This window comes from Salvia miltiorrhiza, chromosome 3 (genome assembly GCF_028751815.1).
Source record: "Salvia miltiorrhiza cultivar Shanhuang (shh) chromosome 3, IMPLAD_Smil_shh, whole genome shotgun sequence".
NCBI classification, from domain to species: domain Eukaryota; kingdom Viridiplantae; phylum Streptophyta; class Magnoliopsida; order Lamiales; family Lamiaceae; genus Salvia; species Salvia miltiorrhiza.
This window is the reverse complement of record NC_080389.1, coordinates 63,646,726-63,663,903: the sequence shown is the minus strand read 5'-3', so window position 1 is coordinate 63,663,903 and position 17,178 is coordinate 63,646,726. Positions and strand designations below refer to the sequence as shown.

General features: G+C 31.4%; 2 protein-coding genes and 1 long non-coding RNA gene across 6 annotated transcripts; 1 reads left to right on the top strand and 2 right to left on the bottom strand.

The window, feature by feature from the left end:
- Positions 1–2,336: 2,336 nt before the first annotated feature.
- Positions 2,337–5,868, top strand: LOC131015417 (probable protein phosphatase 2C 72). Its single transcript, XM_057943802.1, has 5 exons — positions 2,337–2,604; positions 3,270–3,533; positions 4,120–4,234; positions 4,931–5,154; positions 5,581–5,868. Exons 1-5 carry the CDS (start codon positions 2,431–2,433, stop codon positions 5,746–5,748), a joined length of 945 nt encoding a protein of 314 aa, XP_057799785.1. The 5' UTR covers positions 2,337–2,430; the 3' UTR covers positions 5,749–5,868.
- Positions 5,869–6,107: 239 nt separating this feature from the next.
- Positions 6,108–9,765, bottom strand: LOC131015430 (uncharacterized). 3 transcript variants are annotated; one of them, XM_057943830.1, is made up of 5 exons: positions 9,669–9,765; positions 8,742–9,016; positions 8,268–8,373; positions 6,828–6,971; positions 6,108–6,592 (listed from the first exon to the last, which is right to left on the bottom strand). In XM_057943830.1, exons 2-5 carry the CDS (start codon positions 9,002–9,004, stop codon positions 6,290–6,292), a joined length of 816 nt encoding a protein of 271 aa, XP_057799813.1. In that variant the 5' UTR covers positions 9,005–9,016; positions 9,669–9,765; the 3' UTR covers positions 6,108–6,289. The 3 variants fall into 3 exon arrangements, with proteins under 3 accessions (XP_057799813.1, XP_057799814.1, XP_057799812.1); XM_057943831.1 differs by having other exon boundaries at positions 8,742–9,248; positions 9,669–9,761; XM_057943829.1 differs by having other exon boundaries at positions 8,742–9,011; positions 9,669–9,759.
- LOC131015488 (uncharacterized) lies at positions 7,536–8,216 on the bottom strand. 2 transcript variants are annotated; one of them, XR_009098549.1, is made up of 3 exons: positions 7,962–8,216; positions 7,780–7,863; positions 7,536–7,675 (listed from the first exon to the last, which is right to left on the bottom strand). It is a non-coding gene; the product is annotated as an uncharacterized LOC131015488 (long non-coding RNA). The 2 variants fall into 2 exon arrangements; XR_009098548.1 differs by having other exon boundaries at positions 7,970–8,216.
- Positions 9,766–17,178: the final 7,413 nt, after the last annotated feature.

The window sequence follows — 17,178 nt, the reverse complement described above, 5'->3', positions numbered from 1 at the left end:
TATGTAATATAGCACATATAAGATGCTACGAATTGAGCTCAACGTTTTTTCATCTCTGGATCCTCTATTGCATAATTGTGCTCGACTGTGATATTACACAATCTCGACTACGGACGTGTGTATTAAGATAAGCATGAGCCTAATACACCTCTCCTACGTCGAGGTTATGTAATAGCACATACGAGATGCTCGAATTAAGCTCGACGCTTTTTAGCTCCGGATCCTCTATTGCATAATTGTACTCGTCTGTGATATTGCATAACCTCGACTATGGACACGTGTATTAAGATAAGCACGAGCCTAATACACGTCTCCTACGTCGAGGTTATGCAATAGCACATATAATAACATGATTGTTAGAGGATTTAGAGCATATGTAATGTTCCTTGTTCTTAGCTGTTCTTGCTCTCAAGTCAGACTTGATATTTCAAAAATTCTCAATAATGGAGTTTTTTAATTTTCTAGTGTATGTGATGAATAGATGATCTGATCCACAAAATGAGATGGAATTATTGTGATAATTATTAGTATTTGTCAAAGTTTGAATTACATATATCAGATTGTGATGACCACTTATCTTATCATACTTGTGGCTGTGATTGTGTTGTGGAGAAAACTTCATTTATCAAATACTATAATTTAGGTCAATAGTTTTGGTAGGCTAATTTTGTTATTAAGTTCGTTAATTACTTTACTAAAATGCCAAAAAGTCTGTGTTCAACTATCCATATAATTTTATTGGTAAAACTCTTTTTTGTCCTAATAAATTTGACTTACTAGATCCAACTTGAAATTAAAAGTGTAAAAGCTTATTTGTAGAAGAAATGGTAATATAATTTAATTTTCTAGATAGGTTATTGGATATTCCAAAAAAAAAAGAATTTAATATATATAGCACAGTATATGACAATCACCAAATCGAAACGGTGAAACCCAAAATATTAAATTTATTGATGTCAGCATGATTGCCCTTTCATAATAATGTAAAGTCTGTGTGTCCTTATTATTATAATTTTGTTTTGTTTTTTTATTTATCAAAACAGTATTATTCTTATAATTATTATTATTATAATTATTGGCAAATAACTACCCAGCTAAACGGTTAATTAATTTTCATTGAGGCTGTCATTTTCTATTGTCTTTTTTAATAACCTTACATTGGGGGACCGTAATTCAATTACCACCAATAATTATGTGTCTTTTTATAAGGCCCACAAAAGAAATAATTAAATATACAATATATAATATATAATATATCCTGATTAAATCAGGGCATATATTATAAGTCCGTAACTTTCTGTAAATATGAAAAGCTGTCTTCACATATATAAATAATTATATTCGCAAAAGAAAATTAATGGGCAAAAACTATTGATTTAAACTCTTGTTTATCAATTAGAAGAAATGAAATTCCTTCTCTCTCTCTCTCTCTCTCTCTCTCTCTGAGAAGTTGTCAACTTATAAAATTATTGAAAATTATGATCTGTTTCTTCCAAACGTTGAGGTGCCCTAAATCGAGTGGAACATGGTACATGTATTATATGTTATTGAATTTTAATTTGAAAATATCCTTAAAATAGTATAACATTTCATATAAATAATATTATCATACTTATACAAGAGAGTAACCATGTGGATTATCTCCTAAGTAAAGTATACACCGATATCATCAATTGATCGATTATTTTACATTTTTGAACTTGACATTATCGGCACCCCATATATAAAATTAAACTCGATAATATCAATGTTTCCGTTCTACTTTAATTTAATTTAACAAAAATATAACATATTTGCAGAGTACAAACTCTAATATAACACAATAAGCTAAATTAAGCATTTTCTCAATTATGACCACTTTCTAATCACAATTATCAATTATATAGATACTATTTTTCCATTTTTACTCGAAATTACTCGACAAATTACATTTAACAAATTGTCTTTAATCGGTTAAAAAATAATCAATGAAAATATTATATACCATGCAATAAGTAACATCAAAACCAACAAGTAACCAAGCTCAAAAAACTACTCAAATTTCAAACCAATTCTTATAAAAAAAATAAGCAAAAAAATGTAAAATATTGGGAAGTCAACACCCAAATAGTTCTCATTTGCTTATCCAAGTTGCAAAACTGATTTCTGTATACTCATTCAATCCTACAAATATACACATAAGATGCCCTTTGAATTGAATCTTGGGGTAGCCTATAATAATAATAATAGTCCAACAAATTAAAAAACACCTCAATTATTGAAACTACTTGTTTTTTCAACTCTACTTCCCTTTCAAGAAAATATAAAATTAGCCAAGCTGTGCATATTCCCATGGCCCCCCAACTCCTTATATATGGGGACTCTATTTCTCCCTCTTGGATTCCAAAGTTTATACAAATACAACAATACACACTCTAGAGAGAGAGAGAGATGGGAATTTGTGCATCCATTTCATCTCCTGTGATACATGATGATTCCTATGGCCATGAAAATGGAGTGTATTATACAGGAATAAGTAGCAATGGATCATCACCAAGAATTGGCTCAATATATTCTCATGCAGGAAGCAACGGATTGAATCAAGATTGTGCTATTCTTTTTCAGGTCTCTCTCTCTCTCTCTTTGTGTTATAAATAGTTATGATCATCACATTCAACAAAATTCCTCCATCAAAATAATCATGTTTTGATATATACAAGTATACAACACCATAGGTGGAAATGGAATATACTTTGATATTGTGTTTGAATGAAGGATTCTGAAAAAGGGCTATATTTTCCACATTTTAAGTTTGAGATTTCAAGAAAGACTATTTTCTTATGATTTGCTTCGGTGATGGAAGCTATTGTATAATGATTAACACAAAATACCAATAATTTGATGATTTTAGAATAATTTAAAAAAAAAAAAATCTTTTCTTTGGTGGGGTTTGGCTCCTCTTTGATCCATTTGTAACATCTTTACATATTTTAAATTAATTTAGTAATTTACCATACATAGATATTCCCTTCGTCCCATAAAAATGTGCATTTTGTTTTTATCATTTTAATACGTCCTATAAGAGAGTGCATTTTTTTTTATCATTTTGATACGTTCTACAAGAGAGCGTATTGTTTGTCATTTTGACGTCCTATAAGAATGTGTATTTTTCATTTTCTGACATTAGCCCATGACATAACACTATAATAAAATAGGTCACATTTCTCCAAACACAATACACTTACATGAGGAATCATTTTGTATCTAAATTCACTTTTTTTTTTTTGCAGGGCTATGGGGTGGAAGAAGGAGCCATGTGTGCAGTTTTTGATGGGCATGGCAAGAATGGGCACATTGTGAGCAAGATTGTGAGGAATAGATTGCCTTCTTTGCTTCTCAACCACAGAAAAATGGGGAGTGATCAAAGCAAGAATTTCCAGAGATGGAAAGATGCTTGCATCACTGCATTCAAAGCTGTAGATAGAGAGATACAATATCTTGAAACCTTGGATTGCTCTTGCAGCGGAACAACTGCCACCGTTGTCGTCAGACAGGTAAAATTCTAGTTTATGGTCCGAACTTTGAATTTTATTTAAAACGTTATGAACTTTTTGTTTATTTTATAAAAATATCCAACTTTGTTGAAAGTTGGCCCGGTAAATCGAGAATCCGACATCGGAAAGCTATTTCATGTTTCCACCTCATTTATTTAGCTTATTCCGACCCCGGATTCGACCTTGGTCGCCGGTCGGAACTGAATTTTTTTATAAAGTTGAAGATTTTTATAAAATAAAACTTTGACCCGTGGTGAATATAAAACTCGAACTTAAAAAATATTATAAATGTAACTTATATTTATCTTCGTTGTTTACTTAATAGCTCGAGTCAAAATTTTCAGTTAACTTGAATTCATTAAAACCAATGATATACCTACAGACAATCGGAAATGTTTTTGTACAAAATCAAAGAAAACTCTTTTAAATTGTCCGAAAATTATGACTCGACCTATTAAATGAATAACATAAATAAATATAACATATATTTGAATTACTTTAAAGTTCAAACAAAAACTATATATAATGAAGTCAAAGTTTGGAATCTAATTTAAGAATAACCATTTGATGATGATGATGATGACAGGGTGAAGATCTGACGGTTGCAAATCTTGGAGATTCAAGAGCTGTTCTAGGCACTAGGAGTCAGAATGGGATCATGGCCGTTCAATTAACTACTGATCTCAAGCCTGGGGTGCCATGTAAGAACAATGCACCCTTTCTATAAATATATTAGGATTAATCATATACTACTATTTTTTTTTTCAAAAAATATCATCTACTTCCGTTTATCTATTTAGAAACTCCTGCTTTCGGTGTGATTTAAAAAATTATCTGGTTATACAAAATTCGGCGATAAAATGATAATTAATCTCGTCGGATGGAATGATGTTCGTTTAATCGTTTATTCAGTGAGGTGGAAAGACATTTTATGTAAGAATTCAACGAATTAACTCATCATTCTGTCAACTAATTTTGAATAAAAGTATATTTTTTTGAAAAAAATGCTGAAAATTTGATGGTTTTGAGTAGGAAAAAAAGAATGTGACATTTTATAAAAATAGCAGAAGATTAGGGACACAAAACATGATTAATCCAATATATTATTTACACGTTTACACACTCTACACGTAGTATGCGCATGGCCGTGCGATCGCCCGGCCTATTTTTTATTATTATTATATTTAAATTGTATTTTGTAATTTTTTTTTCTCACTTTTAATTATATATAAAAATGTAGTTTCATCCGTCCAAAATCTTTTTTAAATATAAAAAATATAATTTCGTCCGTTCATTTATAAAATCTTGGCTCCGCCCCTGATGCATCATGCATGCATACATGAACCATGTTATATATATATAATTGGTGATTTGTTTTTGTTGGGAAATTGAAACAGCTGAAGCAGAGAGAATAAGAAAGTGTAGAGGGAGAGTGTTTGCACTGAAAGAAGAAGCACACATTGAGAGAGTGTGGCTGCCTTATGATGACTCGCCCGGCCTCGCTATGTCTCGCGCTTTTGGCGACTTCGTGCTCAAGAATAACGGCATTATTTGCATTCCGGAGGTCTCCCACCGCCGCATCACCCCCGACGACGCCTTTCTCGTCGTGGCCAGCGACGGGGTGAGTTAATAACCGACCGAATTAACCGAATACTCAGCATGCATGTGATTGGGAAGGGGCTTAAGCCCCCCGCCAAGAGGGTGTTTTACTAAGTTTATAAGCTCTTTAAAACAGTTTATAAGTTTTTCAGAAGCTTATAAGCCCCCTTCAAAGTATTTGACAAAATAAACTGCTAAACAACTTTTAAACTCTAAAAATAAGTTCTTTTACCCCAATTTTTTTTTATATTTTATATGTAATAATTATTTTACAAATATTACTATTTAATTATAATTTGTTGTTTTCATCGTATACACTTTCAAATTCACCCCTCTTCGATTTTCTCTCACTAGCAGAAAATTTTATCTAATTTATAAGTTCAATTATTAAAATACTTTAACAACTTATAAGCTCTTGAAACATCTTAATCTGATGGGATTCTTGCAGGTGTGGGACGTGATGAGCAACGAAGAAGTGGTATCGATGGTAGCGGCTGCGGGTAGTGAAGAGGAAGCAGCTAAGGTAGTTGTTGATGCAGCAATGGCTGCGTGGAAACACAAGTTTCCCAACTCGAAAAGGGATGACTGCACTGTCATTTGTCTATTTTTGCATTAAATTACACTAGATTTGTAGCTTGGCATAGATGAAAAACTTGTGTACAATCTTGAATACTAAAGATGTTTGGATGAAGCAAGAAAAGTTGTTCTTGTATAGATATTCACACATTTATGATTTTGTCCATAAATTTAAAATCATGGTTTCAAATAGGCGAACTTTCATTTTTTTTATTTTTATTTGCACACGATGAACATTTTCGATAAATGAAAATTGAGGCTTAAATAAAAGTCTTCCTAAATGGATGCAAAATCAGAAAAGTGTGAGAGTTCGTGTATTTTATTCCTCGATGAAATATAAGAGTAACCCTGGATAAAAGCATTACCAAATGATTGATAAATAAGGATGAGAATTTCATCTTTATCGGATAAGAACACATGGTATTTCAAGTAACAAAAATTTTTTGTACATGGTCTCACGGTCAAAAAGTAAGTAGGCTCAAAATTAATCGACAAAATTTGCTCATTTGCATCACGAGATGCTAAGCTATAGAAGAATATGTGTAGCAAAAGAAGGGAAGGCAACGGGATCCAACACTTTTCTAAATCGGAGCCGGAAAACCACGCTTCTCTAATGTTGCCGGAGCAGCTCTGTCGTCAGCTAATTTATCCTTGGGATCCTCTCCGCCAAACAGACAATCGTCGTATATAACCGGCATTCGTATCCGTTCGTGAACAGATGCACGTGTCTGCACGGCGTCGCGCTGGCTTTGATCATGAGGTCCGAGTTCCAAATTACCCGATGGATTGCCCTTCTTATTCTGACTGGCATCAAGAGGCGCGTTCGCAGGGGGAGTTTCAGCGTGTTGTGCAGCTGGTTCTTGCTTCTGCTGCTTGAATTGTTTCTGTAACGTTCGCAAACGGAGAATTTAGCAGGTCGATTCTAGCAAAACACGAACAGCTACACCGAAACGACGTATAAAAAGTGCTTACACACGACGGCTAACGATGTGCACTTTCAGTATCTAAACAAACCTAGGAAAATTCACATCTAAGCAAACATGCATGCTTGATGATGTAATTAACCGTTTAAAAAAACAACTGCATTCAAGAACCGTGTGATGTAGAAGCCAAGCATACCTCAAACTCTCTTCCTTGTCTCATTATCTCTTTGTAAGCATTTGGATCACGTGCTTTAATGATGTTCCATAATATACCACCACCTTTCCGGAATCGGCTGCCATCGGAGGTCTTCTGACCTCCACAAGCTTGGATTGCATCAACCTACAAGTTCATTTTTCACGTTAATTGTCATACGAGTGAATCTGGCAAAGAAATGAAACCCACAAATCTTGCTTAAAAAGGTGAAAAAACTGACAAGTCTTAGCAAATAGGATACGGTGGATATTTTCACCAAGTGAAGTTTCTAAGATTTCAAATTATAAAATTTGCAGACATAAAAATGATCCTAACTCATCTCTTGAAATAGTTAATACCTCAATCAAGCCAAAAAGTTTCCATCTCAAAAGATGCTACATCGTTTCCAAATGAGTCATCAGAATTCCAGCTGAAGCACAAACTAACTACATGATCATTCGTCTTTCACCCACATGCCAATATTTACTCCCTGCCCAGGGTTTCTCGTTATAACGGGCTGGTTTAGATAGGTTTTACTGATCATTAGCCATGGTGTACAGCTCAGAAGTCAAACAGATAGGAAGAGACTATTCAACTCTACCAAGTAAGTGATGACAACATGAAGGATCAGATTAGGCTGTCCTTAAGAATGTAGAGTAAGATGGTCGACCAGAGTCTCACCTTTATTTACCACATCAATATTTCCACGTTTACCTAACCCCAAGGATTGATGGTCTACAAAACTCTCAATATAAAGTAATACATGAGTTTTCAGAGATGTCTCGAGGCATGAGGTCCGCCAGGATAACTTTAGTCCAGTTAGGATTATCCAACAATTTAAGCAAACAATCCTGATGGTAGTGAAAAGGATATTAGGAGCATGATGCCCAAATAAAAGAATGATGCTGTATAAAAATGTAGCAACCATTTATTCCCAACTACGTCAAACACATACCAACATCCATCATCCAAATAGTGATGATATTCGAAGAAATCATTTATGACCATCATCTCGCTGAGGAAATTTTGAAGCACTTCACTGAATTCACATATCACAGAATGATTAAATATGAAGAAAATCATATTGCAATATGAGAAGTCCACAAACGACAAATCATTGAGTTGGTTACAACTTACAATCCTACCTATTTCTTTCGACTTGTATACTGAAAGCCTTGGATGAGAGACTGGAGGTGCAAATCCCTCATGTTACATACTCCTCATAAAATCCAAAACTACCTCAACATCAATAACTTACCTATTGAACTACTTTGAAATTACCTAACAAAAGAAGTCAAGACAAACGACATACGCATACATGTGTAATACCATACTAAAACTCGGAACTTCCCAATGTTACGACAAAAATTAAATCCAGACAAGTAAAAATTTGTAATATTAAAACAGATAGCAAAAGGTTGAACAGCTAGAAAGGCAGTTTACCTCTTTGATAAGATCGCTCAAAGCTGCCACTCCAAGACAACCAACAGCAGTGTACATAAGATAAGATTTTGTCTCTCGCAAGCGTTTGCATGCGTCCAGAACAAACCTAAGGAAGGTGTCATAAAAAGAAGCCATTCACCAAAAATGCGAAAATAGATGCTAATATAGTTTCTATTAAACCAACACCAAGAAGCATGAAACTGTAGCAGATAAGCCTATTAGATAAATAACTAGGCAACATGCAAGATAGCATTATCAAAGACTATGCCTTAGCAGTGAAATCAATTAGCAATTTAGCATCTGCCAAAAATAAATTTTTCATAAAGACTGATGTGATAGAGCCTGCCTCTAAAGGTGATACATCATCCATATAAATTAGAAGCATAGGAGTTAGTGAATTTTGAGAACAGAGTGTATATACACAACACATATTAACAATTGCATGAGAACAAGATTCAGAAAATACATACAGACCTGTTGATATCAGTTACATTTGGGCCTACATTGCCACCTCTCTTTCGCTTGTTTTTCTTTTTCCTCTTCTTTTGTTTTGAACTCGGCTTGTTAGATTCTTTATTTTCTTGAATATCATGATCATTAGAACTTTCTCCTGCTCTAGTCCTTGGATTCAGTTCAACGAACTCACCCTCTTCTACATCAAGCATCTCAACATCTTGGCCATCCTCAAGATTTTCCTCGTCAAAAAGTGTATCGAGCAAGCTTTCTTGTCCTTCCATGTAATTACTGCCCTACACATCCAGGTCAAAAATTCTCCTCAAACAAACATAAGCATGACTCACATAGCTAAACAAGTATAATATCTTATAGGACCCAACTAGCTGGGAATAAATCAAGCTTATGTAGATATTTTGACATAACTCCACAAAGATTTACGTCCACTATCGGAATTTGAAGATGAAGGTGGTGGTGATGTAAGAGACCTCGATGAACTATTGGTTGCCATTAAAAAGCCTATACACACTGTTCAAATACAAAACATAATTAATTAAGCTCTAACTCACAAAAATTCCTATAGCTAATTCACAATTAAAAAACAGAATTAAACCCACACTCCATTCCTATACCTGCCACTCTCCAAATCGCATAACCACCAATTATTAAGATCAAAATTACATAAAAAAGTGAAACGCATACACCACTCCACTCGTACACCTAGAATTCACCATAAACCCTAAAATGATATTCATAAATAAAAGAAACAGAATCAAATATCTTAAACAGAGAATCACATAAAATGTTACACAGACATACTATACGCAACTTGCAAATTCCAGCTCAAATAACCCCAACCAGATTTAGCACAAATATATGCAGAGCGATCAAATTTAAACACATAATTAAGCACAGAAAAATTAGAAAATGGAAAAGATAAAAACCTACCTTCGATTACGGAAACTGCTGCAGCGCGCGACTTAGCAGTAGCAGAGAGCTTCAAACGAAAAATCTGCGGCAAATACGGAAAGGAAAATATTTATTTTGAGGAAAATTTTATTTATATACACTTTGGAGTATATTTTTGTTTGTGGGCTATAATTCATTTGGGCCGATATTATTGGGCCTCTGTATATCTAATAAATATTATTTATATTGGGCCTGCATACCAGAAAAAATTTATTTTTTGTGTACAAAAAATAACTTATGGCCCTCTCAGAAAAAAGATAAACTTTTGGAAATAGTTGAAGTGGGAGTTGTTATACAAATCAAATTTATAATATAAATAAGTTAATTAATAATTAATTTGCTACAAAATATTGAAAAACAAAATGTTTTTCATCTCTATATCACAAATTTATTCATTAAAATCATAAATTTATCGTATATTTTTATTTAATAATATAAGGAGGCGTTCGGTTTGATGGATGAGATAGTTAAGATTGATAGTATTAGATGAATGATTAAATAATACACCCAATTTTGGGGTGATAAATAATCATTCATTTGGATGATTAGATACATGCTGAGTTATCAATCAGTGGCTCAATCATGCAAACCAAACACTTGATTAATTTAATTTTTTTGTCTTTGAAATTCAAAATAAAAAATTTTAAATAAATTGGGCTAAACATGGTATCTTTTTTTTATAGTATATCGAATATATTTCAACATGAATACAAAAAAAATAAAAAAAATAGTATGAAACATATTTCGAGGCGGGTATCTATACACCCGAACCCAACCCAAACCCGCCTCTAATATAAATTTTATACCCACCTTCGAACCTGCTCCCGATATTTCACCCCCAAGAGGCGGGCACCCGCGGGTACCCGAACCCACAAATATTATTGTCATCCCTACCCGCAACTAAACCTTCTTGTATCCTGATCCAAATCTCATTTTGACCCAAATCATATAAATAACAATATTCGGTTATATAAATGACATTGCCTATAATTGATACTATTCGATTATATAAATTACACTGTAACATTTTAAAATATTATAGTGTCATTTTCAATCTTATATTGTCATTTACAATTTTATAGTGACAATTATAGAAAGTGTCATTTATATTTTTGAATAGTATCAATTATACATAGTGTCATTTACAATATTATAGTGTTATTTATACGCAGTGTGATTTGTACAACAGAATAATGTTAATTATAAGCAATGTCAATAGTGTCATTCATACGATTTGGATCAACAAATGAGTTTGGATTAGAATGTGAATTACGATGTCAGTATGGGTCAATTCGATTGTACAGTAGATCCGATTGCACCAAAGATTACCTCTATAATATGTTACACCTAATTTTGAATAGTTACAAGAAATTTAGACTGTCTTATTTATTGCAAATCGAAATATGATAACATTATCGCGACAGTTAAAAAAATTGAATTAAAATAACAAATTGAATAAAAGTTTATGCATTATAAAAAAAAGGATTAATTATAGTTTATAGTCTTATTGTTGAAAATCTCATTTAGTGTAGAATATATTAAACTATGATTTTGTGGCAATCGGTCATCGTTTAATATGTAATTTTAATAGTAAAAAAAAGAGCTAATGCCATAGTTTTGAACTTTTGATGTAATTGTGACTATAATTAAATATTTTTTCAAAGTTCAGGCTATATAAAAAAAAAATTAAAATTAAGACTATAAAATTTACTGAAAGTTAAGGCTATAAACTATAATTAATCCTTAAAAAATGATCAAAATTATCTATATATTAAAATTAAAAATATAACGAAAATATCAAACCCATAAATCAACCAGAAACCCCAGCGAAAAAATGGACGTCGCAGAGGTAAGAATCTCGAACCCACAGCCAGCAGGGCACGGCAGCGGCGACGGTGGATACACTCTTCCGGCAGCCCGATTCTCAAACGAGGACATATTCCCTCCGTCCACTAATTCAAGGCCTACATGAAAAAACACGGATTTTAAGAAAAAGAGTATTTTTATTAGTTGAGTGGAGAGAGGGTCCCACAAAATATATTTATTACTAGTTGAGTGGAGAAAAAATATATTATTGGTTGAGTGGAGAAAGAGGCCCACAAAGTGTATTGTTTATTACTAGTTGAGTGGAGAAAAAATATATTATTTATTGAGACTCACCAATTAAAATATGAATAAAATTTACTAAAAATAAATAGACCTTGAGTTGGTGGACGGACTAAAAAGGAAAATAGACCTTGAATTAGTGGACGGAGGGAGTATTATTCTGCATTGACGTCGGCCCGAAAATGATGGCGGAAATGAAGGTGTACGGGCCCACCGACCGTCCCTACACCTGATTGGATTCCATAAATCAGGCAGTTATGCTATTCGTGCACTCCAAGCTCAGCATAAATCAATAGTTGAAGTGGGAGTTATACAATCAAATTTATAATATAAATAAGTTAACTAATACTCCCTCCGTCCCTAGCGAAATGTCCAATTATTTTTTTGGGCTGTCTCAAACGAAATATCCTGTTTTCTTTTTTGGCAATACACTATCTCTTTATACTTAATATTTAAATAATTTTCACCAACTCACTTTATCTACTTTATACACATTTCTTAATCTCCGTGCCGAAAAGAAATAGAACATTTCATTTGGGATGAAGGGAGTAATTAATTTGCTACAAAATATTGAAAAACAAAATGAATTTTTCATCATTTATGGGACTCGACCTCTGTATCACAAATTTATTCATTAAAATCATAAATTTATCGTAGATTTTTATAATATGAGGAAGCGTTTGGTTTGATGGATGAGATAGTTAAGATTGATAATATTGATAGGATTAGATGAATGATTAAATAATACACCCAACTTTGGGGTGATAAATGATCATTCATCTGGATGATTAGATACAGGCTGAGTTATCAATCAGTGGCTCAATCATGCAAACCAAATACTTAATTAAGGTGAATTATTTTATCAATCATGTTTTATTACTGGAATCAAACGCAAGAGTTGAAGATAATTTTTATTTTATAGGGTGTATATTTGAACTCAATTTAACCACTCTCTATGTTTTCTATTTTTCATTTTGAATTTAAACTAAACTTTTTAGAGGATTCGAATCACCCTTCTATTAGTTGGAGGAAAATGTATTATCGACTAAACTACACTTCATTCATTCATAGTAAAGTAGATGAATATAATATATATATATATATATATATATATATATATATATATATATATAACGAATAAATCTATAAATTTTACGAACAAATTAGCATAATTAATGAACATATGTATTCAGTAAATATAGTGAAAATCTCGGCCCTCTCAGGATTCGAACCCAGGCCAAAATCTTATTCATACGCTACATTGATTTATTCATCAAAATTATAGACTTATTCTTTATTTTTTCACGCATTCTGTATTCTCAAAATATTTAACATTCTCTATGGATCTTCTCCCTATATATATATATATATATATATATATATTCTTTTGGTTATTATTTTTGGAAAGACACGTGAAAATTATAAATTACGTCTTATAGCATTGTGACGGTGGAATATTATGTCATAATAAAATATTACTAGCAAAGTTTGGTTGGTAAAGTATGCTAAATGTTTTTAACTGTGTTAGCTCAAAAATAATGATAGGCTGCTACTATTAGAAAATAATGTTTTTCAAAATACGCTGCTAAATATACTATTCTCTATGGATCTTCTCCCTATATATATATATATATAGAGAGAGAGAGAGAGAGAGAGAAAGAGAAAAGTTAAACAGAGAATGCTAAATATTTAGAGAATAGAGAATTCGTGAAATAAAAACGAACAGATCTACAATTTTTACGAACAAATCAATGTACCGCATGAACAGCAATGTACCGCATGAACAAATATATATATAATATTTATATTCTTAATTTTCAATAAAATTAATTTTAAATTAAGTTTGAATTGAGACATGCACGTTTATGTAAATTATAAACGGGTCCGGTCATTGATTTACATGTGTGCATAATAAGGCACAAATTCTATAAACTGATTACTTTAAAACAAAATCTTACTTTATGTCTATCAAAATAATTAAAATTTTATTTTTATTTTTTGTAAAATAAATCCATACATTTTATTTATATAGGGAAGAAAAATATATTTTTCAGTTCTGCAAACTTTATTTGTTTCTGTTCGTCCATTACTACAATAATAATAATAATAATAATAATAATAATAATAATAATAATAATAATAATAATAATAATAATAATAATAATAATAATAATAATAATAATAATTTATGAAATTAGTAATGCATAAATGAATAATTTAGATAAAGAACAATAGAGGATATGATGTTAAAATATATTAGAAATCTTTAATCATGTATCAAATTTATAATAATCTCAATCGACTGAAGAATTCATATAAATCACATCATTTCACATTGAGTATTTTTATAAGATTTCACCAAAATAAGCTATTGCTCTCCAAATTAAAAATCTACATTTAATTGGCGGAATGATTGAGACTAATACAATTTGAATTGTTTTGTCAATTTAATTTGACCAAATTTATTTAATTAAATACATGGTCTGATTAATTTATTTTGAAAAAATAAATTTGTTTGATTAAGTAAATTATTTCTTCAATTTAATTTGATTATAAAATAATATATTTTGTATAAAATTTTAAAAATAAAATTTGGATTCAACATAATTTTTTTATGAAAATCTATCAATTAAATTACTAAATAAATTAATACAATTTGAATCTCGTGTCAACTTTCTTAAGCTACACACGAGATGATTTTCAAAATTTAGTTATGGACTTTCAAACTTAAAACGAGATAATGTTCACGAGTCAATTTTATTCTTTCAATTTTCAGACGGAATTATGCTCGAAACTCAAGATTTGAAGATAATTAATGTTCACGAGTCCATTTTATTCTTTTAAATTTCAAACGAAATGATGCTCGAAACTCAATTATGATATTTCAAGCTCCACATGAAATAATGCACAAAAAATTGTCAAGATTTTTCAAGCTGTATACAAGATGATGTTTAGAAGTTAGTTATGATCAAGCTAAAGATGATAATGATCTTTAAAGCTACACACAAGATAATTCTTGTAACTTAATTGTGGTCATTCAAAGTTTAAATGAGATGATACTCACAAGTTAAATTTATTTTTTTTAACTCCAAACGAGATGATTCTTGGAACCCAATTATAATATTTAGAACTAATAATGCATAAAAGTTTGTCAAGATTTTTTCAAGTTCCATACAAAATGATGTTTACAAGTTAGTTATGATGTTAGAAGCCCCAAATCATACAATCTCACAAGTCAACTTTGATTTTTAAAGCTCCAGTTAGTGATGTTAAAAAAACTTGACGTATAAAAGTTTATTTTTTGTATTTTAAGGTCTAGAAGAGATGATACTCAAAAGTCTGATGTTCAAACGTTAGTTGTCGTCTTCCGAAATTTAGATTATGATATGATTCTACAAGGTTCAGATGATGCTCAGATGAAATAAAATTTTCAATATCGATACATTTTTCAAAATATTATTAAATAAAAATCTACATAAAAAATATTTATTATTCTAACAAAAGGTTAACATTTAATTGAGAAATATGATTCAAATAATATAATTTCAATTATATTACTTTAAATTAAATAAATTTAAAAATAATTTATATAATAAATTAAAATAATATCCCATCGAATTTCGACGGGTTGCGCACGTAATAAAATATTAGCAAAGTTTGGTTGGTAAAGTGTGCTAAATGTTTTTAACTGTGTTAGCTCAAAAATAATGATAGGCTGCTACTATTAGAAAATAGGATTAAGTTTGTTATGCTGTTGATGGTGCTAAAATTAGTTTGGCATGTTTATTAGTAGTATATTTTAAATTATCGGTATAGGCAACTTAACTAATTATTACCAAAACAGCCCAAATTTCTGAACATATTTTAATTGTCTGCATAAATATAAATATTATACAATCAGAGGAAAATCTTATTATAGCATTTTTTTATAAAAACATAAGTTTTATAGCTCTATTTTATAATAGATAAGTTATATAGTCATTTTAAGTTTAAAAGACTATAATATCCTTTGACTTTTTTGTACTCGATGGCGCCATCGTGTACACCATTGAGTACTCGTGGTGCCATCGTGTACACCATCGAGTACTTCAATTACTCGATAGTATTGTAGAAAATCTTCATTTTTTTAATTACTCGATGGTGTCATCGAGTACTCGAAGTTTCAAAAAACAGTTAAAGGGTGTTATAGTCTTTTAAGCTTAAATTGGCTATATAACTTATCTATTATAAACTATGACAATAAAATTTATGTTTTTAACAAAAATGGCTATATGTGATAATTCCCACCACTTGTGGAATTGTCATGACCCCATTAATTGATATATATGCATCTCCATTTTTCATCATGATTTATGCCTCGTTTAACGTTATTTTTATTTGATTTATTGAATTATTATGGAGGAGCGATATTTAATTAAGGGGGTGTACTAGTTCAAGATTTATGTAAATTTTAAAAGTCCGTGGATTTTAAAAGTCTATAGAATTCTCACGGATTCTTCATGATTTTGAATGAATTCTTAGTCGGATTTTTAATGAATTAATAAGAATTTGGCGTGATATTTTCGGACTTGAAATCTACAAACCCAACGAGCGTGGGGATTAAATGAGCAATAGACAGGCACCCAGTGATCGCTAGAACCCAGCGACCGATGGCCTCGTGCAATATAAGAAATATATCCCTTGCATATCACCAATCTTACGTGGCACCCCACACGATTTCATAAGATATATCATGCACCATTTGCCTTTTAAGTGCCATCTAATAGCTATTAATTAATATACAGAGTAATTGAAACAGGGGAGAAGAGATGGCTTCCACTTCTGCTGCCTTTTAAATGGCCCAGCGACCGTTGTGAGTCCAAGCGATCGTTGGAATTGTTGGCCACGAGCGCTAGGGTCCAGCGGCCGCTGGCTTCTTGGCCGCGGACGCTGGCACCCAGCGAGCGCGGGATTTTGCCGGATTTGTGAATTCTCGTGGTCTGTGTTCGGATTTGTTCATGCCTATTTTTTCAACGAAATCAATGAAAGTCATTGATTCTTTAAAGTCCATAGATTAACAAATACACCCAGATTTTCATAGACTTTTAAAAGTCTTGAACGAATACACCCAGATTTTTATAGACTTTTAAAAGTCTTGAACGAATACACCCAGATTTTCATAGACTTTTAAAAGTCTTGAACAAAGACTTTAAAAGTCTGCAGAAATCTATTAAAGTCTTGAACTAATATACCCCCTTAATTGTAAACTAACTTATAAATATGGATGCTTTTTTATGGTGAAAAGAAAATCAATTAGTCATAATATGGCTGTATGGGTATTAAAAAATATATATTGGATATTATATGATTATATATCGCGTTTGCTTTGTTTATAGGATATTTT